The sequence below is a fragment of the Ambystoma mexicanum genome, chromosome 6q (assembly GCF_040938575.1).
Source record: "Ambystoma mexicanum isolate Mex_15411 chromosome 6q, UKY_AmexF1_1, whole genome shotgun sequence".
Lineage (NCBI taxonomy): Eukaryota > Metazoa > Chordata > Amphibia > Caudata > Ambystomatidae > Ambystoma > Ambystoma mexicanum.
In genome coordinates, this window is record NC_090937.1 from 1,032,788,719 (window position 1) to 1,032,815,746 (window position 27,028).

A 27,028-nucleotide genomic window follows, 5' to 3' on the forward strand; every position below is an offset into this window, starting at 1 on the left:
TCTATGAATAGATAACATGATCTGTGATGTAGCATGAGCCTCTTTATGGGTGGCATCCTGTATATTTTACTAGAACCGTAGTGCATTCAGGTCTGCATTTAGTCGTTCTATAAAATTAGATCGATTCTGCGCAAAGTGAGTGTTAAAGCCACCCAGACGGAACTGGCAAAAGAGTAGCTGTCCATGCCTGGAGGACCAGAGGTTCTCGGCATATACTATGGAGTAATTGCAGGGCAGCCATTATTCAAGGGAGTCCTTTCATCCTTGTGCTGTCCACAAAAAAGTTACTTCCAATTTCAACCCTGCCAGTTTGTAGATGACCCGACTTCCACATAACGATGTGGATTGAGTTGTAATAGAACATGATGCAGAGGAGCACATCTGTTATAATCGGAGCACTTATGAGAAATCCCGTTTTCAGTGACCAAGGTTACCAGGAACCCATCAGATTGAATCTGGTTTAAAAGCTCTGGACTACATTTAGTGCGGATCTGGTGTTGAGTAGTATTCAATCAGATCAGGGTTTTGGGAGACTGGTCATGGATATGTGATTACGTTTCTTTTCTGCATGTAGTTGTTATGGCTGAGGTCAGCTTGTAGTCTGAGCTCCAGTGCGTGCACGACTCCCGTGGAGTGTAGGCGTGCTTTGCCTCCGTCAGTTAGTACATTGACATGGGATTTGTGTTGCAGGCCCCTCATGGGATTGGATGGGGACAGCCTTGTCTTTGTTGCACTGCTGGTGCGCCTACTGCACGTTCTCCAAATCAGTTATTTATATACGTTTGGGCCGAATGACATAACAGGTGGGTAATGTACACCCCTGTATTCACCCCTTCTAAATCGGTTCTTAAATCGTAGTGTGAAAGCCTAGTATTTTGTTTGGCCAATTGCATACCATGGCTATTAAGTGTACTTGCTGAACTTCACAGTGGTTTCAGATTGTGAGACAAGGCCGTGTCTGTTGAGCATTGTTATTTTAATATAATGTGAGCTTGGCAAATATTGCAGAAATCTTCCGGTGCACCTACTGCAACACAGAAGTGGAGGAAGATGCTTCCTCGCTGCCGAAGCGAGATGCCCGCACCCTAGTTGCAAAGTTCAACGACCAAATGGAGCCTATCTTTGTGTTGCTCCGAGAGACTGAAGATATCATCCTCCCATGTGAGCTGCTTGAGCCACCGCCCACAGAAATCCCAGAACTGTCTCTAAGGTGAGCAGGTTTTCCAGATTCCAAATGTCTGTACATAACCCAGGTATCTGCTCTATCATGCGCAATCATTGTATGGAGAAGGTTTTTCTGAATCCCAAAATTGTGAATGTTTTGTTCTTCTTTAAAATATATAGCACTACAGCTAACTTCCCTGCTTTTGCTTTGTAATGGAGGCACGAAGATCTTTCTTTCAAAATGTCCGACTGCCTTTTCAAATAACAGCATGTATTGCTCTTTTGTCTTTTTGACAGAAATACATACCTGTGCGTGCATTGGATAAGAACGTGTTAGCGATTACCTCATTCTCGGATGCTGGTTTGGTGGTTTTTTTTTTTTTTTTGCTCAACCAACATTGGTATAATGTGTGTATTAATTCCCCGCACTCCCGCTGAACACCAGTGGTCAGGAATCTTGCCAGACTAATTAATGCAAGTCACCTTATGTCAAACATTTAAATGTAGATTGTTGCCAAGTTTCACCAATGTAAGACATAATTGCAAACATAGCGCCGAAAGCCCACACCAGTGGCCCTTCCCAGCATAACTCCACAGTCATCCACGCCATCGCGACCACGCTCCTTTATCCTGCCCTTCCCATGGCATACAGCTAAACCGTTCCCCTTAATAAAGAGGCGGGACCAGTTGGCTGAATGTAAGTTGAAATTGCTGCAGCAAGCTTTATTGAACATGAATAGAGCCAGTAATTATCTTACAGGTAATCTTTCTCTGCCACGCCTCAGGATTCTGTGCTGGGTGTGGCATCCTTCCCCCCCCACCCTCCCCATTGGGGTACTTGAGGACCCTGTTGTGGTGCTCTTCCCTTCCTAGACCTTCCCTCTCTGCCCATGGCCATATTTCACTTTTACTTTTTTCACTTTACTTTTTTCACTTTTTATTTTCCCATTTGTTTATTTCCCACAATAGTTTTAATGTTCCCATCATGTCCTTCCCTTTTCCCCTTTCGTGAATCCCCCCCTTAATTCCCCCTTTCTCAAAACCCAGTGCTGTCCATTTCCACAAGTTTAACCTTCCCCAAGCGTCTGCTTTCCTCAATTCTGTCCCTTCCCCACCCTGTCCCTTCTTACTTCCCACCCCCCTTTTGTGAGTCCACTAACTACTATCTCCTAACCAGGTCCATCCTCCCCCAGTCCCTCTTCTCTGCAACCCCCCCCCCCAGCCTTCGACTCTGGTCTTTCCCCCCAAACCTACCCATTGCCCAGCTCCTTCCATTTCCCCCAATTCTTTCCCCTACCAGATCCAACCACCGTTTGCTACCATCCCTCAGGCTCCCTTTACCCAGCACCTTTTCCCATCCCCTTCCTAGTTCCTACCGGTCCCCAATTCTTCCCAATCCCAGCTCCCTGTAGCCCAATTCCCAGTGCATTACTTTCTCCCCTCCTTTCCATTCCCCAATTCTTTCCCTACGCTGATATCTTCCATTCCCCAATTCCTTCTATCCCTAACGCTTTCCATCCCTCTTTTACCGTGCTCCAGTCCCCATTTCATCCCTACCCCCCTCCGTTTTCCCCTATTCCCATTAGTTAATCTCCTCCTTGTCACATTCTCCATTTTCTCTCATTCTCCTTCTCATAAACTCCTCCCACCTGTGGTGTTTGGCTTGGAAGATCTTCCAAGCACCCTTATCCTCCCCATTACACAGCCTCTCCCCTGAGTCTAATACTCCTGGGTGCCGTTCTTTCTAAGCTGATGGATGTGCAGTCCCCTTGTGGTATCTACCAGTGCTTTCTGTAGGGATCACCTGTGACTCTGCCATGACTCTCTGCTGATTGCTGGTGGCAGCAAGGTCCCCCAGTCACCTTGTTGCGGCTCAGCGTAGAACTAGGGACTATGGCCGGCAGCGTGATGAACTATGGGGAGGACCACAGTCCCAAGCCTTCACCCCTGCGTAAAGACTTCTCCGATTCTGACGTTAATGCAACTTGGTTCCTTACCCGGAGGGCCCTCCGTTCTCAGATGTTGGCATGACGGACTATGTTTGACCTTATACCCATTCGGCTCTGTTCTCAGAGGGCCCCCCATCCGTGAACGGTGGCGTGCTGCAATGTGGAGGGGCATGGAACCCCAGCCCTCACCCTCTTGTGAAGGCATCTGAAGTTCTGCCGTTAGAAATTATATGAATGTTTTTAAAACAATGTTTTTATTAAACTTCAGCTATCGTTGCTTTGGGCTCCTAATTTAATCTCACTGTTAATTGCCTGCACATTTTTTGGAGTTCAAAGCATGGCCCCACTGCCCCATGTCATTCCAATCCAATGGGCATCCTAGTTATTCTTGTCCCCGTACTTGTATTCCTTTTTCACTTAAATCAGGGGCCCTTCTACATCATGACTCCTCTAAGGTACCGTGTTGAGAAAGCGACAGTCCTTTCCATTGCCCCAGATACATGCCCAAGTCTACTCCCCTTCTCCAGGCCTCTTAAAAAACCCCATTACTTTCAGATGTACCTGCTTGGTTCAAAGTTTAACACCATTACACTTCGCCTGGGTAGTTATTGTGTTTGTGGCGTGCCTATTACTCAAGTCCCCCATGTTCATCCTGGCCCACCTCTGTTTAATAAACCATTTGTCTGCAGATACCTGGTTCGACCTAGTAACTGCAATAATGGCCTTCCCAATTTCCATTTGGAAATCCCACTTCCTCTAGACCTAATCCTCCGGCTATGCTGCCTTCACTGTTTACGTGCTAAGGTATATGTTGATCGACAGTCCACACAACAATTGTTACATGATATCTGTAAGCGTGTTTCGCCACCAGGTTTAACAACCTCCCAAATAGTTACACATGGACAGTCCGCGAAGTCCATGGATTCAAGGCATGACCAATGATCCCATGCTGCTATATGTTGATTTATACTCCACCCGCTACCACTCCGGAAACCGAGGCATGCTGTCGGTAAGGCGTGTGCTGCTTGACCCATCCCTACTTATAAGGGGTGTGTCAGCCGTTTTTACATCCAAAAAATGGCAAATGCACTCAAAATTAAATTCTGTAGTGAAATTACTCCCAACAAAATCAGGAAGAACATACATGGTCTTGCACCCCTGCTTTCACCCTTGCCACTCCATGGATATGTTTGTGCCAGTAGTGGCCATTGTACCACAAGAAGAAAGTACTATTGTTACTGCCTGATGAAAACATGTATCCTTTAATGTGCATCAATAACTAGGTGCAAAGAAATAATATTACAAAACCTTTCGTTTCACAGTTAGCAGGAATTTGCTCGCTTATGAAATTCTCTCATTGGGAATCAGGGTTGCATAGATCTCCCTAAAATTCACTGTGCTCCCTACTTTAAATCATTAGGCGTACACTAGCCCCACTCCCAAATCTTATCTGGGGCACTAACTGAACCTACGCCATAACAAGCATGAAGTGGCTCAGCACAAATACCACCTACCTTGCCTGTTGCACACCATGCAAAGGAATTTCAGATAATCAATAAACAAACTCATGTTGCCTGGTAAGTCAAGAATTCAAATAAGCCACCATACCCCAGATGTGGAACAATGTACCAGTCCTACCAAAACCGGGACCGTAAGAAAATCTCATTAACTTGAGGAGACTACAACCCATTCTGATTAAACCAGCATTGACACTCTCCCAATTTCAGCTAATGCCCCGACAGTAAACAGTTATACGCTTTCTGTGCTAACTCTGCTTACAATTCTTTATTTGCTCAATGAGGGCTCCCTGCTTCTTCTCGGCCAGCTTGCTCAGCCCAGACTACTGCCCTATATGATCCCGATGCTATTGACATCCCCGTTATTCTTGTGCCCCTTCTCTGATAATTAGGGTTGGCATAGCCGACGTGAGCAATTCCTCCCATGTAACATTCAGCACTACCGCTCCTCCGCCCGCCTTGACGTTGGTGAAACGTTGCGTTTTGTTCACCTCATGATGCCTTTTCCCACTTTGAAATTGCCACACAGCCATGTTTCTTTACCCTTTATTGCACTGTTCTGCTGTTACCACCGCCCCCTTCCACTTGCCGGCTATGCCGTAGTGGCGTCCTCTTAGTTTAGATGCACTAGTTAAGTTCACAACCTGTTGCCTTTTCCACTTTGAGCTTGCCACACAGCCATGTATGTTTCCCTTTCCAGACCTGCATTGTTGCTGAATAAATATTATTTTATAGCACCTGAAGTCCCTAATCACTACCTTGTAGCACATTACCCCATTTGTGTCGTCCTTCTGGTTGTTTATTGAACGTCGGGCATATAGTGCACACTACCATTTTGCCCCAAACCAACCACACCCTGTGGCGGCGAACCCTCCTATTACTTGTTTCTCTACGACCAGAAAGTCTATAATCTCGTTGGCAATCCACCATTCCATACTTATGTTATCGTGCACCATTTACTATCCTGTTCCCCCACTTTGGTTCCCTTCACTTATCGCCCTCTGTACTTTTAACTGCACTGCTAGCTTTCAAACTTCTGCTCATATACCCACTGCCTGCCCACCCCCTAGTGCCTCCGGCCAGAGAACCCCACTCACCTGCACACACTTGCTGTGGGGAGAAAGGGATCCAACCGGAGCACCCTACCCTAAACAGAACCTGGTACTAACCTGTCTCCCCCGGATTCCTGCGTTCAATCGATACTCTTCCATTCTGCCACTGTCATGCATCATGTAACCTTCCAAAGTAGGCGTGAAATTAGTAATTGGAGGTTACTTAAATGCCATTTGTTGTATATGCATCAGTACCCCATAAATAGATGAAGCCCGAGGCTCTTCTGAAAGTCATCCTGCGCGGCTCAACACATTCCTTAAGTCTACAGTTGCCAATTACCCTTGATATCCAAACAGACAGCGCCTTCCCGGTGGCTGAAGCCTAAATGGCATGCATTGCTAGCTCGGCCCCATTGACGAAGGCAAACTAACCCAGCGGCGCCTCGCTGGGCTTTAAAGCAAAACTGTGCTACTCGCATTTAAATGAGGGTCTTTGACAATGCTGAGGAGTATGGATGCATATACCCCTCGTCAATAGCCTTGAAGGAAAAACGCTAATATTAACTGAGGGGCACTTTTGGGCAATGCCGCAGGGCCGCCCAAGGCGAGGCAGGGTTAACTGTTACCATCCGGCAGGCCAGGGAGAGGAGAGCCCCACCCCCAAGCCTGCTCCCTCTCCCCCACGGCACAGAGACATGCAGTCTCTACCACACAAAGCACGGGAAGGGTGAGGTGTGAACAATCTCCTCACCCTTCCACAAAGCAACAAGGTGCTAAGCACCTAGGAGAACCAACAGTCAGGCCGGGCACAGGTTCAAAGACCTGCCTCCCCTCAGGGAGCCAGACAGTCGGCTACACCGGCCTCGGGGCTGGACTACAGCCCCCACTACGCACATCAAAGACCCAGGGCTCCCCTGGGTCTTATAAATAAGAGCAGCAAGCTCTAAGAAAACGCAATCTGTTTGTGGACCCTGAACGGGGACCCAAACAAACAGGAGGTTCACTGTTCACTGAGCGTCCTCCACTCTTTGCTTCTTTAGCAATTTCAAAAGTTCACTGCATCCGCAGTGTCTTTTTCCCTTTTTTAGAACATTGTCTCTGTTCTAAACCAAACAATCTGGGTGAACGAGCAGTGAAATCGAAGGGCTAAGGAGTCTCCAGAGACGTACGGCATACTTGATAGCAGGACGCCAGGTCGGCCCGAGCAAACGGAAGAAAAACAAACAAGGCAGCCCGGCGCAGGCGGCGTGTCAATTTCACATTCTCAAGTAGGTGAGCCCCTGCTCACCTACTTGAGAATGCGGGTTGCGAGGCAAATGAAAGCGTACTTAAGCCCTCTAATGTAAACATTCCAGTGGCAGCCAGCCAAAGGCCGAATCCGCTGCAGCCACTGAACCCGCTCCTGTTTCCAGCAACAAGAATTGCATAAAGTATCCAATAGTCGCATGGAACGAAAAGATATTTGTTTCACGGGAGGTTGTTTATTTTAAAAAGGGTTCATGTATAGAACTAACAAGTTATATAGTACAGTGGTGAAGTGTCCCGCCTACAAACCTGACGACTGAGGTTCGATCCCCGCGGTCGGCTTCAATGCATAATTTCACAGACCACATTCAATATGTCTCATTTTTAAATAACATCAGGCAGCATATTTTATATTGCTTTGGAACATTGAGCACGGGCACAAACATATTATAGCCTCCAAAAAACAAGCAATGACAGTGAGCTGTGTGGATAGCGCATTAGCAAAGTGGAGGTCTGGGAATAAGACAGCCCAGGAACAATAGGGGTTCAAATCCCGCACCCGCCGCACAGTGCAAATATAAAATGCACATTAAGCTGAATGCAATTTTTTCTCCTTTAGGCTTAGCAAAACAAGGGACAAATAAATAAAAATTGACAATAGACTTTGAAGCTTCACAGGTGCAGCATCAGCCAGTTACCCAATACAGGCAACAACATAGCAATTTTTGTCAAATAGTCCGATTTTAAGGGGCAACAAGCAAACCTGCATGGATGTTCAATTTTTAACAAAAACGGCTGTTTTAGTTACACAAAGTACTTTTTCTCTTTAGTCAAACGGGCAAAAGAATAATGGCTCCCAAACGAAAACCACAGGCACCCACAGCCCCTTTGCACAAACCCAAATCACCCCACCTACTAGCAGCAATTGAGGCAGCCGAGCATTATGGCTGGGCCTGGGTCATAGAAAACATATATGACCTACCAAAAGAATGGGTGCCCATGCCACCTGGCCTGGAAGACGACCCACCATCACCAAAGAAAAGGAAGTCAACAGAGGGCGTGGGAAAAGGTAACAAAAAACTGTCAAAATTATGCAAAAACATGAGTGAAATGCAACAATTATTGCTCAAAATTAGGGGTAAACTACTACTCCCCCCCCCCCCCCAGGCGGGACCGAGCCTACAAGCCCCATCATACCACTAGATCCCGACATCATTGTAAAACCCCCCCACCCGCAACAATACCAACAGCATCAACACCACCAGCCCCAGCAACACCTCTGCCCCACGCGCCAACAGCACCAACAGCCGCCATAGGTCCACATACTCCAACAGCGGCAACACCAGACCCGACAGGTGCACTAAAAGCATGGGCAACCCCCAATGCAAACACACCAAGGCAAACAGGTGCAAACAGCCCATCAGACATGGTAATGATCAGCAGTGCCCAATTAGACCAAAAACTGAAATCCTTCCAGACAAAAATCCTGAATAGATACAAAAGATGCCTGGCATGGAACATTGAAATTACAATCAATGAAGCTATATGGGCAAAAGAGTTCATCGAATTCTTTTCACTTATAGAAGCCCAACGAAAAGGGAGAGATGCTTTTAGGGATCCCAAAAAGATAGAGGAGAAAGCCATAGCCAGAAACGCCCAGGTAGATCAGAATTGGGACAACTGGTTGCAATCCTTCGCCATCCTGGCAACTATATACGAGGAAAAATTCCCTGAGGACGGTAAAAAATGATGGGCATGCATGGACAAAATCCGAGAAGTAAAAATCGCTCAAAAGGGAAAAACCAGGCTAGCATATGATATTAGATTCAGGTGGAGCATGTCAGCGAGGCCAGCCATAGAATGGGACGAGGTACAGAATGACTTATACATGCTAAACTCTGAGCCTCCATCAGAGGAAGAGGCCAATCAAGCAGCATCCCCTACCAATTTAAAGGGGTGCTGATGAAAGCAATCAGCAAAGCGGGATGGGATCTGAAGGATTTTGGCACCCACTCCTTTAGAATCGGGGCCACTACCTCAGCCTGGCAAGGAGGTCTGGCACCACAACTAAAAAACATAGGGGGATGGAAGTCAGACTGCTACAAAAAAATACATCAGACCACAACTAATATAGCACCCCCCCCCCCACCTTTTTCTCTCCACCTCTCCAGAAATGGACGGAGGGAAGACCCCACTCCGGTCAGCATGGATAGTCGGCCACTCATTCGTCTTCAGGACAGGTCGATGGGCAGGAGAAACCAAAGCAGGCCCACCTTTTAGAAACACCATTGCCTCCTGGTGGGGATACAGAGGCCTCCATTGGGCCGACATCCATGACAAGCTAGCAGAGCTGGACGCAAACAGAGACCCGCCAGAATTCCTGATAATACACCAAGGGGGCAACGACCTAGTGACCACAGGAAGAAGAAATCTATTTGAGGAAATGTACTCCTCCTTAGCTGGCATTTCACACAACTGGAGGGACACTGAAATATACTTCTCGGCCATCTGTTACAAATCAATAGACATTTCTAGACGAAAACTGAACAGGGGGCTAGAGGAATTCTGTACAGCAAAAGGCCTGGGCTTCATAAAACACCCGGCCATTACTTTGGGTGACCCAGATTTTTTCCCAAAGACGGCACCCACCTATCAAACCAGGGCATGGAACATTTCTTTCGAGAAATTTCAGCAACCCTAGCCTCCAGGGGTTGCCAATAAGATATACTTTCGGGGGAACATGGTCAGCCGGCAAACCTGCCTGTGTGTGGCGGCACGGGCCAGAGGGGGTAACCTCAGGATCCGGTGCACAAAAGTATGATATTATTATGATATGTGATTGTTATTCCCATAACCATATCTGCACAATAAAATCCTACGGCCTTTTTATTGCCAACACTTGACAAATTTTATTCACTGGTGAGGGTAAGGGTTCGGCCAATGTCAGTTGCATGCATGCATATGGGTTCAGCAGTTACTTCTCTGTACACAATCACACCTTATGGGTGGCCAAACGACTCCTCCCAATGTTACCTACCTACGCACCTGATCCCCCTCGGCAAAACCCCATCTCCCAACCAGCCCCAACCCTGTTGAGCAGCAAGAGGCATGGAGTACGAGGAACTGGCCCGTTACCTACCCTCCCCCACCACCCCCTACCCGAAGACGACACAATACAGGCAAGAAACCAACCAAAAGGCCATCTTGGAGTTTCCCCACATTGCATTCTGGTATTTGTAGTGTCCAGGGGGGAGAAGGGCAAGGCTGCCGCATGTGAAGTCGGGACGACGGGAGCGCTCTTCCCTGGGGTGTGTGGCTGGATGGCTGCATGGTGGAGTGTGGGGGGCGTGATGGAGGAAGTCTCTCATCCTCCGGGAGGATGTTCTACACCAGCTGCATTTCTGATAACTGCAGCGTGACCGACACGCATCCCCAACAGCCATTTAACTCCCTCTACTGACTGGGCGCCGACTGTGAATAAATCTTTCCAAATGCAGTTTGCATCAGATGTTATCAAAGAATTCCCCTTTGGATGCTATTCCAAGTTTGTCACCAAAAATTAATTGCCATTTGCAACTGTGGGCCACTTTCCGTTGGTGCCCGAGACAGTTCTCTGCTCCAGTACGACCTTGAATTTGACCATTTGTGAATCGCTGCTCATGAAGCTACCCGCAGCAGTGCAATTTTGGTGAAGACATATTTTACCACAAAAGTCAAGTGCCCAACAAGACCCTGGAGACAGAAAACTTAATCACCACCCCCCCCCACTGCTGCCATACGCAAACGAACAACACATGTGTACGTCTTCTGCAAGGTATAAACCATGGGGAGAGGAGGGGGGGAAGACCAGAATCACAAACTTTGCCTGGCCAGAGAAGCTGGGCATTTAAACCCGTCTTCAAATATGACCACATACCTTTGATGATTCACTCAGTGCAGATACTTTGGATTTCAAGGCCTCCAGTAGTAATGTCTTATAGAGTTTACTTACAAAGCACCAATTGCATAATAAAGCCATGTGACACCATGTAATCCAAATTGCATCATGGTGAGCCAAACGAATATCATTATGGCTTTAATTTTCACAACCAGAATGGTAAACTATATGTCCCATAATACTACATATGCCAGAATGCGCAAGGCAACACGATGGCGCTCCTCAGAGTTAAAATTGCTAGTTGCATACTTTTGTTAGCAACAAAGCAAAAGAGCTGTATGTAAGCTGGCTAGGCCATCTGTAACCTTAATGGGATGTAGTTCAAGTGAGTGTGCCTGTGGGCAGCATCTGCTGAAAAGCAGTGGAATTGTATGCACGACAAACGCCATTCCTAATGGCAAACCTTCCCAAACAATGCAGCGTAGGTCATTCCGACAATCCTTCTAGCCAACACATCCCCACACTATCGGCCCTCCATGTATAACGCCCTCCATGACAACTCGATACCTTGCTTTTGGCGATCACATAACGAGATGTAGTACCACCCATTACCCACTATTGACAATATCAGTCATGTAGTGTGCATGCAGGCTAACTTAGGCACGCTGTTCCACGCTAGAGCTCCCATCCACTAAGCTGCCAAGCTAAATTAGCCTTTGTGTCCCAGAAGAAATCCAACCCCGACCCCAGAAGTACTGCAAACCTCAGAAGCCCCTTTACCCCATCTGCCATCCGGCCCCTCCACGACCCACTTTGGGGAATTTGCAACCCCATTCTAATGCTAGGCAGCGGTTCTGCCGGGTGTGGGATGAACCAGAGTGTGGGTTTGGATTGGTGTAGGGGTTGGCCCACCTTTATCTTGGCAACAGCACTTAAATTCAAAATGGTTTATTTTTAAAACATTTCTCCTCCAACCCCCATTCATCTCCCCCGTGACCCCCCCCAAACTCGCCTGCCCCAAAACCATCCCCCCAGTGGCATGCATATAACACAGTAACTTTGGAGAATTTCCTTCTGATCACATATATGGACCCTTCACATGTCAAACACAATGACGTAGCCTTATCCCACATTATAGGTTTGATATAGCCCGTGAAAATACCTTTCCTAAAACTCGAGGCCATATTTCATGCTAGTCTTTGTGGTCTCAAGGAGTGGGGGACTGAGGGTAACGGGGTGCTGGTACCAAGCACAACGGCGGGTCTTCCTGGCACGGAGCTGGTGGATGCTGCAGGGGGTGGGGGTGTTAATGGACTGCTTCAGGTCACATCTGACAACCGTTGATCAGTGGGGCACCTAGAGAGTGCCACGTGTGCTGGAACCATGTCTGATTAACCCCTGGAGCGGGTGCACTACACTCACAATGCTGCAAGCTTAATCACTTCGCCCAATGCTTACCACACCCTGTAATTATTTTATACTGACAGATGCCTAGCCGCATCCCTTTAATACTACCCCTTGCCGGCGATTGCTGCACTCTTCGCAACCCCGTAACACTACTCTTTGCACCCCCGTAACACTACTCTTTGCACCCCCGTAACACCATGAATGGGCCGTGGTGTATAACGATGAACTTGCCCATGTGGAATGCAACATTTACAAGATCAATTAAACAGTGCAACTACCCGATGGTTGCAGATCCCATAAATTAAGTGCTGAGTGGAATTTTTGCCCCCATACCAACTCTCCCTCACCTTAACTTCCCCTCCATTTCTCCTCCGTGATGCTAACCCGATGACAGTCGCACACCAACAAGGCCGCCCTAACATGAAACGCCACTCTCCATGCCTGTCTCCATCTTAACCTGGAAGCCGGACCAAAGAGGGTGTCCCAGACCGCTGGCCGCTTAAATATAGGGGCTCATTGGCCGTGGCCCCCCCAGCGTTGGCCCGTGATGACCTGTCTACCTCTCCAACCATAGCCTAGGCGGTGAGTGCAGAGTCCCCCGCCTCACCATTAGCATAAGCCGGGCAAAGTGGGCATCCACGCTAAGGGCGTCCCTCGCTGAGAGGCCGTTTGTAATGCCGCAGGAGGCTTACATTCCCTTCTGGGATTTTGATCGATTACCGTTGCTCAAACTCCACATAACTGTAGATCTTTTATTTCCATGTTGGCTCTGACCCACGCTTGTAAAACGCTTTTTTAGCAGGAGAATCCTTGTTTTGGGATGCCCATTGTAGTAGCTTTGTGACCTTAGCGTTTGGCCATCCGCGATAGGTTGATTTCTTTCTACGCAATTTCTTGCTCACGCCTTTGTTCGATATGAGAATGCAGCACAGTGAAATTAAGCCTGTCTGCTCGCTGAACGATTTTGGCCTGTCTCAGTTATTTGTGAATACCTAAGTACAGTTTGCAAATGCTCTCAATTGGCCGTTCGATGACACACCAATGCTGTATATGAAACCATACATTTTTGTGGCACACTAATGCTGTGCAACAATACATTCCCGACCGCTGGTTCTGTGTTTTCCTGTCTGGGACTGTGGAAGTACCAAGCGCCTCCCTTTGGGACTACTTTAGAGGAGGAAGTACACTACAATGGGCGAGTACTCTACTAAGCTACCTCAACCATCTACAATTTCTAAATATGGAGGGGAAAGGCCAGCACTTGTCCAGAACAGTGGCACCCACCCAATGTCCCTATATTAACAAATTCAAATTACACACTAAACCAATTGCGCCACTCTCTATTACTATTAATAGTATCCACTCCCTATTACAATTACTAGTATTCCACATACATTTAAACATGTGACAAAATTCTGGTTTAACATGTATTTTTTACCGGTCTCGCCGCCAACACGTGTTACGATCTCAGCAAGGTTCTCTTAAGCGCATTATCTAAAATGGTCTACTCTTCACTCCATCCAAAAGGTTTATCCTCACCAATTCCTCCCTTATAGGCAAAATCAAAATTGCATTGTCCTCCTGATTAGGTCAGACATATTGTGCTCTTCACCAAACGGTCAACATCCGGTTCCAGTCCCTCTCCACACAGCCCCAGTATCATTATATTTCAAAACAAATGTTTCTTAGTGCCACATCCACTATGTGTTCGCAATCCTTATAAAGAATTAACGATTAATGGACTGTGGTTTATTTCTCAAACAATTCAGGGTGTCTGACCTAATTGGGAGGAAAATGCGATTTTTGATTTTGCCTATCGGGGAGGAATTGGTGAGGATACACTTTTTGGATGGAGTGAGGAGAAGGTAATTTAAGATGCCGCCCTGAGGTGGACCCCGTGTTGGCGGCGAGACCAGTAAAGAATGCACGTTAATCCAGAATGTTGTCAGACGTTGTTTGAAATTTGTCGAATACCAGTAATTGTAATGGTGAGTGGCGTAATTGGTCTAGTGTGTAGTTTGAATACTAGAGGGCTGCCGCAAAGTGACCATGTCAAGTGTCAGTTGTAGTCTGCGGTACGAGGGTAGTGGCAGCAGCTTCCCGTGCACTGCAGTAAGTGTTTAGTACATCAACATTAGCTGCTGTAGCCTACCTAGATCGCACACAGATAGTTCTGCATTTCTTGATGGTACCGCTTCGCAGACAAGGAAGAGCCCATTTCAGGCTTCTGTGAACTGTTATTATTCGGACAGACTGCAATAACTGCCCCCCTTTGTCGCATTTGTCCTTGTAGCAGACATTGTGGGTGATTGCCTTTGATCTACCTCGGAGTTTTGCAGTGCGTAGGCAACCTTTCAAATGGCCAACACCCTGGACACTCGCCCCACTAAGAATGAGAAGCAGCAAACCCAGAGCACACCTAAGTACCTGGTTTACCCCTCATCTAAAATCACTAAGGAAAGAAAAACGCAAGTGCAAATCTTCCTGGAGGTTACTACCATCCGAGACAAATAAAGCTACCCTAATTAATAACTCTACAAAATACAAAATTGAAATAAAACGTGCCAAAAAGGAAAGTTATGACCACAGAATAATGCAAGCTAAATCAGGAACTAAGGAGCTCTTTACAAATTGAAGGAGCTAGAGAATACTATCCCAGCACCCGACAACTGTGACAAAAATAAAACCTGGTGTTCTAACATTCAGAAGGCCCTTAGTGATAAAACTGCCACTCTCCAAGTCAAAATTGACAAGAAAAAAATAAATATACCTCCAGCAACTACTCAAATTAATGACTCACCCACCAATGCCAAACTAGAACAAAGATTGAACTTGACTAAAGTCTCGATACTGGCAGTAGAAAAAATAATCCTATCATTGAAACCTTCTAACTGCCGAGGTCCAAATAATAAAAGACGCGGCTAGAGACCTATCCCTGTTCATCACGAAACTGATCAACTCCTCATTCTCCTCAGGCACTATACCAAGCAACCTCAAGGAATCTTGGGTCCTTCCCCGCCTTAAGAAGCAAACTCTGGGCCTTGCGATTCCCAACAAACTACAGGCCCATTACTACGGTGCCCTTTCTACTAGATAAAATGGCCTACCTACAGAATCAAAAAAAAATTCTGGAACTGCACCAACTCCTCGGCACTAGGCAGTCAGGTTTCAGACCGCAACACGGTACTGAAACAGCACTCATCGATCTCAAAGCCCAGGTCGACGGGCTGAGAGACCAAGGAAAAACTGCCTTGCTCCTCCTTTTTGGATCTCTCCGCAGCATTCGACTCAGGGTAAACTGCATCAAGTGGCTCAAAGGGAACAAGCCTTAATACTCCACCATACCCGATCTCTGCTAAGTAAATATGTATATGTATTACTTGATGTTTTGCCAATGTTCTTTACCACTGTGATTGTGTAACCTGTAACTTGTAAGCCTAAAGCATTCATGTCCTAGCGCCCTGATAACTTTGGGTCTGGCGCGCGCTACAAATAAACAAATGACACGCACAGGCTTGAGAAGTCAGTCCGGCCAGGTGGGCATATGTGTGGACACTGAGACCTCCCAGTTAGTTAACAAGCACTTGGTAGCTCATGGGACTGTGACTAAGAATTCTTTACAAGAAGACCAGCTTGTGGCCACTCCAAGATTGAATCTTGGAGATGTTGGTCAAGAAGCCCAGGAGGCTACTGGAGGTGGGCACCAGTTGGGGTAACGTTCCTACTACCTCCTTGTTGATACCGGGGGAACACTGCATCAGGGAAGAGTATGAGGAGTGGCCGAGGTTCGGCTAATCAGGTCAATTCAACGGTAACCTCCCGTGTGCCCACCTCTGTAATGTTGCAAACACCAGGAGCCGATCACAGGATTATGGATTATTTTTAAAATAAATCTGCGGGCCGAGCACCGCTTCTCGAGCCGGTGCTCCAATTAGAACTGTTCCTAATATGAATGACTGTGAATATGGACATATGGACAAAATGGTTAGGATCACCCAGATTAACAGGGTTATGGCAGGTTTGTTGGACGTCAACAATTTAAGCATGCTTGAGTATGCAGATTCTGTTTTAATGGATTTAGTTGGTAACCAGAGCATTTCTAATCATGCCTTGATTGACAGACCTGCATGTAATAGGGATACAATACCTCAGAATTCCAGAGGCTCGAATATGAACAGCGTAATTCACCAGACCTGCAACACTTCTTTTGCAGGCCCCCCCCCACAGGATTGACCAACCTAATTGAGAATAATTTAATGTCTGAGAACAGAGGACTACCTGTAAACCCGCCCTCTGTTCCCTCACCTTTGCCACTCGACGAGTCAGAAATGTCTGTGGTTCATCCCACATTAAGGGAAGTTGATGAGAGAATCCGTCTAACCCATCCTTCGGTTTCTGCCCTTAACATGGTGCTCAGTTAATTTGTAACTCTCTATGATAACATTTGGTCAGAAGTCAAAGCACATACTATGATTCTGTATGATATTAATGTGAAGGTTGAAGACCTGGGAGCACAGGTTGCCCGGTTGTAAAGGTTCGTAGCTGGAAATGGGGTGGGAACATTGGGAGATGACATGGATGTGAGAATCGAGCTGGAGACCAACTTCTATTTTAGCATTGAAATTATTCAAGTGGCGTTGGCTTCTCAAGACTCTTATTTCCCATTGTTCACTCAGACCCAAAATGTTAAACTTGAAAATGAGAATCTTTTTAACTTTGAAGATCATGGAAATGAAGTGCTTTCCCATGGGGCCCTTTTAGGCTCAACACATGTGATAAACTCCCAATATTAAAAAAAAACTAAAAAATCATGAGATGCAGAAAAAGCGGATTACTTCAGCAAGATCATACATGCATAACCTCTCTTGTTGAATCCATGGATAAGGGGAGATATGTGAAGAAGCCTGTGTTTAGGGGTACCGCTCCGTTCTTAGAGGTAATTGAAGAGGTTGATTTTGGATTCAGCCCCACAGTACCCCTATCCAGAGTCGATTGTTTGTTGGCGAGGTGAGGTTGACCCATATTGAAAGGTCAAAATTAGTTGAACGTTTAGGGAGGCAGGGGTGGTTCCCAGACTTTTAGTTGAGATTGGAGTACAAACAGAATGGGTATTTGTGAACGAAGTACAAAGTTTAAAACTGTGCCAACATGCTATGAAGCCCCTTGCGGTAGCTCGAAGGGTACCACAGGGTCGCAGCAGGGCCCTCCTGAGTATGCCCTCCCCCAGAGATTTAGAGTCTAGAGAGTCAATCTGGGAATATACACAGACCTGACGGTCTACTCATCTCGGGTACCTTTGAGTAACGCCTCTTCACTGTATGGTGTAAAGGTAGAGCCCCCAGTCGATGACCCGAGACACATTGTTCTCACACAGGCAACGAGTTCGGTAGCACGAAGTTGCCTTGCTCTCAACTCTGTGCCTCAAACGGTGAATGCTGATAATAGCAAGATGGAGTTTTCTGTGTTAAGAACAGGCATTGCATCCTGTACCCAAAGTATACAAGGAGTAGGGGATAACAGAGATCGTGAGATTGCCTTTACACTTTTGTGTGGAGGCGAGCGCAGGATCATTATGACAGTGCTGCTTCCAACGCTAGGCAGCGGTGTGGAAAGGCTTTTGCACAAAGTTTTTCCATAAACCCAGTGTGGCAGGGTGTTCTTACAACATGAGTAAGAATGCACAACAGGGTTCAGTTGATTTATGTGAAAGGGAAAGGCCTATTGAATCATGTCATCTAAGTGATACGGAGGGTCTTAGTAGTAACTGTACATATATTATCCTAAGAAGTGCTAGGAGCACTGACTTCAGTGGGGTTTCTACACATGAAAAACAGAAGACAACTCGCTGCTGCATTGATGGTGGGTTGCTAAGATTGTGCCTATGAGATTGTGGGGCGATTACAAGCTCCGGTTAAGGAGCCTTTTGGGTGTTAGGTCTGCCATTTCTCTGAATCCAGGGAACATTTTGACAATTTTCTCTGAAATCTCTTCTCTAAGCTTATTGTCTTCGTTTGACATTGATAGAGTGGAGTTTTTACACCGCCACACGGTTGATAGTTGTATTTTGGATCCAGGATGGATCTTTGGGGTTTGACATGTTTATTGAATTTATATAGCGCTTTAAGCCAAATCACTTTACAGTAGAACAGGCTCAAAAGTGAGAAACATATTTACAAACATGAAAAAAGTCATTAGAACAATATGTAGAACTATTTACAAGGAGGAGGGGGAGAGTGGGGGAAGGGGAGGGGATGGGGGTAGGTGATGGGGGTTACAGTGTCTGTTTTGAGGTCAGGGGAGGGGGAGGTGAAGGTAAGGGGAAGTGATATGGTGTCCTCAATGCCCCCAAGTGGTGTCAGTGACCAATTTAAGGTCATTAGGGAAGGGGGAAGGAGGGAGCGGTTAGAAGGGGAGAGGGGTAGGGAGGGAGTCGGGGGAGGGGGTAGTGAAGAAGGGCTTTCAGGGAGGAGCGGAAAGATAAGTAGGTAGGGGTGGAGCAGATGGGGAGCGGGAGGGAGTTCCAGTGTAGGGGGGGGCAAGAGTTGGAAGGAGCGGAAGCATAAGGCGGCACATGGGGCTGGGGGTACAGTTGTCAAGATCCGAGTCCACCTCCCCTTTCTCCTCACCTGACTCCTCCGAGGTAACTTCGTAAGGATCCGTCTTGGTCTTGCTGGGTTCTCTTTAGCTCTTGGTCCCTTTCCTTTCTGAGTTCTGGTCTTCTTTTCGTGAAGGTAAGGTCTGGCCCCTCCGGAGGCCACCCTGACAGAGGAGTAGGCCTGTCACAGGGGAACCCCAGGGGGCCAGCTTCAGCTCTAGGGAAAAAGCCCGTAGGCAGAAAAAACCCTAGTCCGTAGATGGGTTCCGAAGATGGGGTCTTTAGAAATCCTTAAGGTTGAATTTCCTGGCCATTAGGTAAAAGGACATACTCGGTGCTACTGAAGAAAATGTCAAGACACAGAGTGGAAGGTCTTAAACCCGGAGCGAGAGATAGGTAAGGAAAGGAGGATCAAATATAGTCTATGAAGGTTAGCTGAGAATATGAGAAGAATATCTTGTCGAGTCAGGAAGAGGAAGGTAGGTATGTTCTGAGTAGCCCAAAACAGCGTAGTGCAATATGACTACGGCGGAGAAGGAAGGAAGAACCCCGCCGGGAAGCAGCACGCCGAGAAGGCAGGGAGGTAGGAGTAAGAGCCCGAAACAGCGTAGTGCAATATAACCACGGCGGAGAAGGAAGGAAGAACCCCGCCGGGAAGCAGCACGCCGAGACGGCAAGGAGGTAGGAATAGGTAACGCAGAAGCGGCAAAGCGCAGCGCTTCTGCGCTCGTTAGAGACAGAATGTACAAGACTGAAGGGCTGAGAGTGCCGCCGAAAGCGGAACTAGCTAGGAAGCTCCTGTTAAAGGACGCGGAGAACCGTGCAAGAAGCACCTCCGTGGCCGGAAAAGGAGGAAGACCAGGCAGCAGTAATGTTAAAAAAAAAAACAAAGTTAGAGCGAAGAGATGAGTGCGAGGAGGAGAGGCACCGAACCAGAGACAGCGGCGGTGACCTCGAACTAAAGTAGAAAGCTAGCGAACACGGGAAAAAAAAGGCAACAGACAGAGATATTAACACACAGGGAAGGAACAGAAGGTATGATATCAAGGGTGTAAACACAGGATGGCAGTAGTCCAAAGTCTGAGCGTTGAGAAAGTAAACAAGCCACAGATACAACGCGCGGAAAAGTGGGCGGAGCCTGGTATTATATGCTCCGGCGCCATGTTGGGTGAGGACTAGACCGTTCACCGTCGGAACCGCCAGCGGTTCCAATGTTTCCAATCCTGGATCCTGACAGTATACCCCCTTCCTCTCGGGGTGCCCCCTGGCTTATCCGGATGAAGGTGATGAAATCTTCTTAGGAGCCTAGGGGCATGAACGTGGCTTACCGGTTCCCAAGACCTTTCTTCCACAGGATAGCCTTTCCAGTGAACCAGGTATTGGAGCCGACCTCTGTGGTATCTGGAGTCCACCAGGTATGCCACTTCGTATTCTTCTGGAACAGAATGTACCTGGGCTCGGCTCTTACGGATGGGTCTGAGGAATGGGTCTACCTTGTATTCCTTGAGCAAGGAAACGTGAAAAACCGGGTGAACCCTTTTTAGATAGTCAGGGAGTCTGAGTCGAAAGGCAACCGGGTTGACCTGTTGGAGGACGGGAAATTGTCCAAGATAACGGGGGGAGAACTTTCCAGCGTGAACCCATCTAGGAAGAAATCTGGTCGACAACCAGACTAGTTGTCCTGGTCCCCATGTTGGATTGGAAGCCCTATTCCTATCAGCCCATCTCTTCTGTGATTGTTGGCTGAGTTGATGTGCCTTCTTGGCGAGTTTGTGTACTTCCTGGAGTTCTTGTAAAACGCTGTCCAAAGCGGGAATCTTAGTGGCTAGGGAGCCAAACCTGGGTAAATGTTGGGGATGAAAACCATAGGTGCACAAAAAAGGACTAATTTGGATGGTGGTATGCAGGGTATTGTTATAAGCGAACTCTGCTTGGGAAAGGAAACGGTACCATCTCTCTTGTTGTGAACTGCAGAAACACCTCAAGTACTGCTCCAGGCTCGCGTTTAACCTCTCGGTTTGTCTGTTACTCTGGGGGTGGTAACCCGAAGAAAGGGCTCTGTTGATACCCAGGGTTTGGCAAAGCGAAGCCCAGAATTTGGATGTGAACTGAGGTCCACGGTCAGATACTATGGTCTGGGGTAGACCATGTAGACGAACGATGTCTCGGAGAAAGGTTTCAGCAGTCTCGGAAGCAGATGGTATTTGTTTAAAGGCTGAGAAATGGGCCAGTTTGCTGAAGGAATCAATCGTGTCCATGATCACCGTCATACCCTCCGAGGGGGGAAGATCGACAATGAGATCTGTAGATATATGTTCCCATGGTCGTGATGGTAGAGAATGTTGTTGTAAGAGTCCGAGTGGTTTACCTGTTCTGTATTTGTTAGAGGCACAGACTGAGCATGAGGTGACGTACTGATGTACATCGCTCTTCAATTTAGGCCACCAAAAGCCTCTTTGCAAGAGTTCATAGGTCTTTCTGATGCCGGGGTGACCTGACAAGGGAGCATCATGGCACCACAAAAGGACAAGCTTCTGCAGATCCTTGGTGGGAATGAAAAGGGCGTTTTCATGATAATACAGTCCATCCTTGCCTTGGATGACCGTGGCGGGTAGTTCTGTACCGGACTGGTAACGAGGTATCAGCTCCCGGAAAAAAGAGACAGTGGAGGCTAAAACTTTGAGATTGGGGAAAAGGCGGTCATGTCCGTCGTAGGTACCTGAGCTGTTCCCGATGCTTCGTGATAAGGCATCTGCCTTTTTGTTTTCTGTGCCTGGGATGTAGGTTATCATGAAATCAAACTGCAGGAAGAAATATGGCCACCGAGCATGTCGGGCATTGGTGCACTCCATTTGTTGTAGCACTCTGAGGTTGCGGTGGTCCGTTCTGATCAGGAAGGGATGGGTTGCGCCCTGTAGGAGATGCCGCCATTCTTTGCAGGCTAACTTGATGGCCAGAAGTTCCCTCTCCAAAACTGAGTACTTCCGTTCACTACTGGTGAGGGTCTTAGCTACGAACACCCGGTGGCATATTTCTCTATCAGCTGTCTTCTGAAGTAGGATGGCACCTACTGCTCCTATCGAAGCATCCGTTTCCAGGATGTATGGTTTGGTCTGGTCCGGCTGTACCAAAATGGGAGCAGAGGAGAAGCTTTCCTTAAGGGTCTGGATAGCTCTTTTGTTCGTCCCCAAAGGCAAACTTGACTCCCTTCTTGAGCAAGGACGTGAGGGGAAGCACCAAGTTGGAAAATGTGGGTATAAATCTTCTATAAAAGTTGGCTAACCCTAAGAAGCTTTGTAACTCCTCGATAGTGCTGGGTTCTCTCCACTCCATGATGGCCTTGACCTTAGAGGGGTCCTTCTCTATGCCTTCGCTGGATAAAATGAACCCCAGGTAGGACACTGAAGTGGTCTCGAATGAACATTTCTCTGGTTTTACCAAAAGCTGGTGTTCAAGAAGACGTTGAAGTACCCTCCTCACCAGTGACCTGTGTTCGGTTAACGACCGAGAGAACACCAGGATATCATCCAGATATACCACAACTGAGACAAACATCATATCTGCGAACACCTTGTCCATATACCTCTGAAAGATGGCTGGGGCGTTGACCAGACCGAACGGCATCACCCGGTATTCAAATAATCCGAACGGGGTGCGGAACGCGGTCTTCCACTCGTCACCTTGTCTTATTCTTAGGAGATGGTAGGCACCTCTTAAGTCCAGTTTAGTAAAATATACGGCTACTTGTACCGCCTCCAAGATGTCTCGGATCAACGGCATAGGATACCGGTCTCTGATCGTCACCTTATTCAGCCCTCTGTAGTCTATGCATGGACGCAATTCAGCACTGTCTTTCTTAGGTATGAAAAACAAGGAGGCTCCACAAGCTGATCTTGATTCCTGAATGAGTCCGTTCTGGAGATTGGAGTCCAGGTATTCTCTCAAGACCTTCCTTTCTGGGAGTGATAAAGGGTACATCCGCCCGAATGGAATTACGGCTTCTGGTACTATGTCGATACCACAGTCTTCTGGTCTGTGGGGAGGAAGTTCACGTGGTTGAATATCTACGAATACCTCAGAGAACTCGAGATGATTGTCGGACTCAGTATAGGAAGTGGTTCTGCTACTGGGAGAGTGGAGGAAACTATGCTGTCCATACAAGTTGATTTACAAAAGGGTGAGTCGAAGCTTACTCTATTTGCCTTCCAATCGATGTGGGGATTGTGTTTCCTTAGCCACGGAATACCTATGACCAGAGGGAAGTGAGCCGCTCTGATGAGATCGAACACCAGGTATTCCGAGTGGTGGCTCATCTCCATCCTTAGTGGTATTGATTCTGAGGTGATAGGTCCGGATGATAATGGTCTACCATCAACACCCTCAACCGGAATGGAAGTCGTCTTGTGTTTGGTGGATACGTGGTGTTCTCTTGCCCAGTCCACATCCATGAAGTTACCTGCAGCACCACAGTCCAGCATGGCAAGTACATCAATGGGATTCGAAGGTGATAACCATAACCTGACCTGGAACACCATCAGGCTGTTTTCTTAAAGGTTGTTCATGGTTCTTGAGTGGTTGCAAGGGTACTTGGCACTTCCCCCGAGACTTCCATTGCTGTAGATCGGGGGTTGAAGTTTTCCTTCCTCCTTGGTGGTACTTCCGGGCAGTTTCTCAACAGGTGTTTGGAGGAACCGCAATACATACATAACCCGGACTCTCTTCTTCGTTTACGCTCTTCCGGTGTTAGGGGTCCTCGTGTAGTTCCGACTTGCATGGGTTCTTCAGACGAGACGTTAGTCCTGGTTGTAGGAGAAGGGTTCGGTAGACTGATAGTAGGAGGATTGCTCCTAAATAGTCTTCTTTCTTGCCGCCTTTCAGTTAGCCGGAACTCGATCTGTAACGACAAAGTCATCAGCGCTTGACAAGACACTGGTCGGGCTACTCGCGCCAGTTCGTCCTTGAGCTCGTCGTGAAGGCCTCTCCGGAATATTGTTTGTTGGGCTGAGTCGGGCCAATCTGCCTTAGCCGCTAGTTTCTGGAAGCGGGAAATATAGGTTTGGACGTCTGTGTTCCCTTGTTTGACGTCCAGGATAGCTTCTAAAGAAGAGCAGAACACCTCAGGTCTGTCGAATCTTTCTTTGAAGCCCTCTACGAAACGATCATAATCAGTCAAAGAGGGGTCATTTCTGGTCACGAGGAGTGGCCCAAGCCAGAGCGTTTCCTGTGAGATTGGCAATGATGAATCCAACCCTAGCTCTTGCCGATTCATATGCATGGGTACGAAAGGCAAAATAGACACCACAGGCATCAAGGAATTCTTTCATTCCTCCCGGATGACCGTCGAACTTGCCGAAGGAAAGGGGCATCGCTGGTAGATCACCATAGTCGTCTCTATGTAGGACTACCTGCTGTCGGAGTGCTATATTCTCTGTCCTCAAAGCCTGGACTTCGACTGTGAGGTTCTGCATCACCGCCACCAGTTCGTGGTATTGTTCCAAGGAGGCCATGTTAGGATTTGGGCGTTGTATGCTGCCAAGATCCGAGTCCACCTCCCCTTTCTCCTCACCTGACTCTTCCGAGGTAACTTCGTAAGGATCCGTCTTGGTCTTGCTGGGTTTCTCTTTAGCTCTTGGTCCCTTGCCTTTCTGAGTTCTGGTCTTCTTTTCGTGAAGGTAAGGTCTGGCCCCACCGGAGGCCACCCTGACAGAGGAGTAGGCCTGTCGCAGGGGAACCCCAGGGGGCCAGCCTCAGCTCTAGGGAAAAAGCCTGTAGGCAGAAAAAACCCTAGTCCGTAGATGGGTTCCGAAGATGGGGTCTTTAGAAATCCTTAAGGTTGAATTTCCTGGATATTAGGTAAAAGGACATACTCAGTGCTACTGAAGAAAATGTCAAGACACAGAGTGGAAGGGTCTTAAACTCGGAGCGAGAGATAGGTAAGGAAAGGAGGATCAAATATAGTCTATGAAGGTTAGCTGAGAATATGAGAAGAATATCTTGTCGAGTCAGGAAGAGGAAGGTAGGTATGTTCTGAGTAGCCCAAAACAGCGTAGTGCAATATGACTACGGCGGAGAAGGAAGGAAGGAAGGAAGAACCCCGCCGGGAAGCAGCACGCCGAGAAGGCAGAGAGGTAGGAGTAAGAGCCCGAAACAGCGTAGTGCAATATAACCACGGCGGAGAAGGAAGGAAGAACCCCGCCGGGAAGCAGCACGCCGAGACGGCAAGGAGGTAGGAATAGGTAACGCAGAAGCGGCAAAGCGCAGCGCTTCTGCGCTCGTTAGAGACAGAATGTACAAGACTGAAGGGCTGAGAGTGCCGCCGAAAGCGGAACCAGCTAGGAAGCTCCTGTTAAAGGACGCGGAGAACCGTGCAAGAAGCACCTCCGTGGCCGGAAAAGGAGGAAGACCAGGCAGCGGTAATGTTAAAAAAAAAACAGAAAGTTAGAGCGAAGAGATGAGTGCGAGGAGGAGAGGCACCGAACCAGAGACAGCGGCGGTGACCTCGAACTAAAGTAGAAAGCTAGCGAACACGGGAAAAAAAAGGCAACAGACAGAGATATTAACACACAGGGAAGGAACAGAAGGTATGATATCAAGGGAGTAAACACAGAATGGCAGTAGTCCAAAGTCGGAGCGTTGAGAAAGTAAACGAGCCACAGATACAACGTGCCGAAAAGTGGGCGGAGCCTGGTATTATAGGCTCCGGCGCCATGTTGGGTGAGGACTAGACCGTTCAGCGTCGGAACCGCCAGCGGTTCCAATGTTTCCAATGTTTCCAATCCTGGATCCTGACAACAGTGAGGAGGTAGAGGTCTGCTGAGCGGAGAGAGCGGTAGGGGGGGCCAGGTCATGGAGAGATTTGTAGACAAGACAGAGGAATTGAAATTTCAGTTGTGAGAGGAAGGGAAGCCAGTTAAGGAGAGAGAGAGAGGAAGAAATAGTCTTGAGGGCTAAGGGGACATAGAGTACGAATAGAGGAGTGGTAGATGAATTTTAGGGGAGTTAGATGAGAGACAGGGAGTCCAAAGAGGAGAGAGGAGCAGTAGAACACATAACACGCTTTGAGGATAATGAGACCACACAAACTGGTGAGGTGAATAGGAATGATTTTAGAATCCCTGTGGATTCTCAGGCTCGGTTCACCAGGTATGGCAAGAGTTGCTCTGAATCGAAAAATTGCAGCAGCATTGACTGGGCTGCTGTCACTTCTGCCTTGTGTTTGTTTATTGTGCATTTGTTAGGTGCTTGAACAGTAAGTCAATGCTGTTTCAAAGAGCCCACAGGGCAACAGGGAGGGAACATGGGATTGAAAACCAAGAATACAGTGAAAGATGAGGCAAACCTAATATGCCTTGTGAGTATTCAGAACGTACAAGTGCAGCGGGAAAAGTGGAAGTGGGGGCTAAATGCTGGAAAGTCTGTGCGCGTGGGTGAGCAGCAGATGACGTGCATAGTATGAAAGTGGTATGCAGCATGAAGCCGCATTGGGTAGAAAGTGCAAGCCTACAGGATTGAGGCTGGTGGGTGCCGAGGCAAGTGCTGGGAGGTAGGCAGAGGCTGGAGTGATTAGGAATTGGGAGGCCAGGTCCTTGAAGGATACATAAGGGCCCAGGCCACTGTTTGAAAGTAAAAAGTCTATATCACCCCCCCCCCCGCCAGGCGCTTTAAGGGGAGGTGAATCCCATATGAAGTCGTGTAGTGTGCAAGGGGGGGGTGAGAGGACCGTGTTATGAAACTCAGCACTGATATAATATAGCGTGAACAATAGATGCATAGATCAAGTGCGCGCACAGAAAGGAGTGCAATTTTGCAATTATAGTAGGTGCATAGTTTTGAATGGCCGCGCGGCACAACTTTAGCTCCCTGGAAGGATTCGACTAGGCCCAGATCATTAAAGATGAGACGAGCCCGCACAGCCTGTTCTCACAGAAGCTTCCCCTTGTCCCTTCACTGTTGCCATTACTTGGTATCAATGGGGGGGAATATGCCCTGCAAGGCCATGAGACCACACCAGGCTCCTCGCACAGCCCATTCATTACAGCCAAACTACCAGCAGACTTCTAACCCCCATCCAGCCTACCCAGAGCCAGGGACCACACCACTGACCTAATAAATTATAGACCAAAATGAGGGTGGAGGCCTTGGGTGCGAGGAGCGTGATATCAACAAAGCACAGAATGTGTGGGTCAGCGTGACTGTATTTTTTTCCTCCCTGGCATCAATCC

General features: G+C 47.7%; 1 protein-coding gene across 1 annotated transcript in view; it reads left to right on the forward strand.

Annotated features, from left to right (window-relative positions):
• Positions 1-27,028, forward strand: part of LOC138516437 (general transcription factor IIE subunit 1-like) — a 427,511-nt gene that overhangs the window by 225,287 nt on the left and 175,196 nt on the right. The window contains exon 3 of the mRNA XM_069631559.1: positions 1,009-1,210. Coding sequence (XP_069487660.1) covers positions 1,009-1,210 — 202 coding nt within the window. The remainder of the gene's footprint in view (positions 1-1,008; positions 1,211-27,028) is intronic.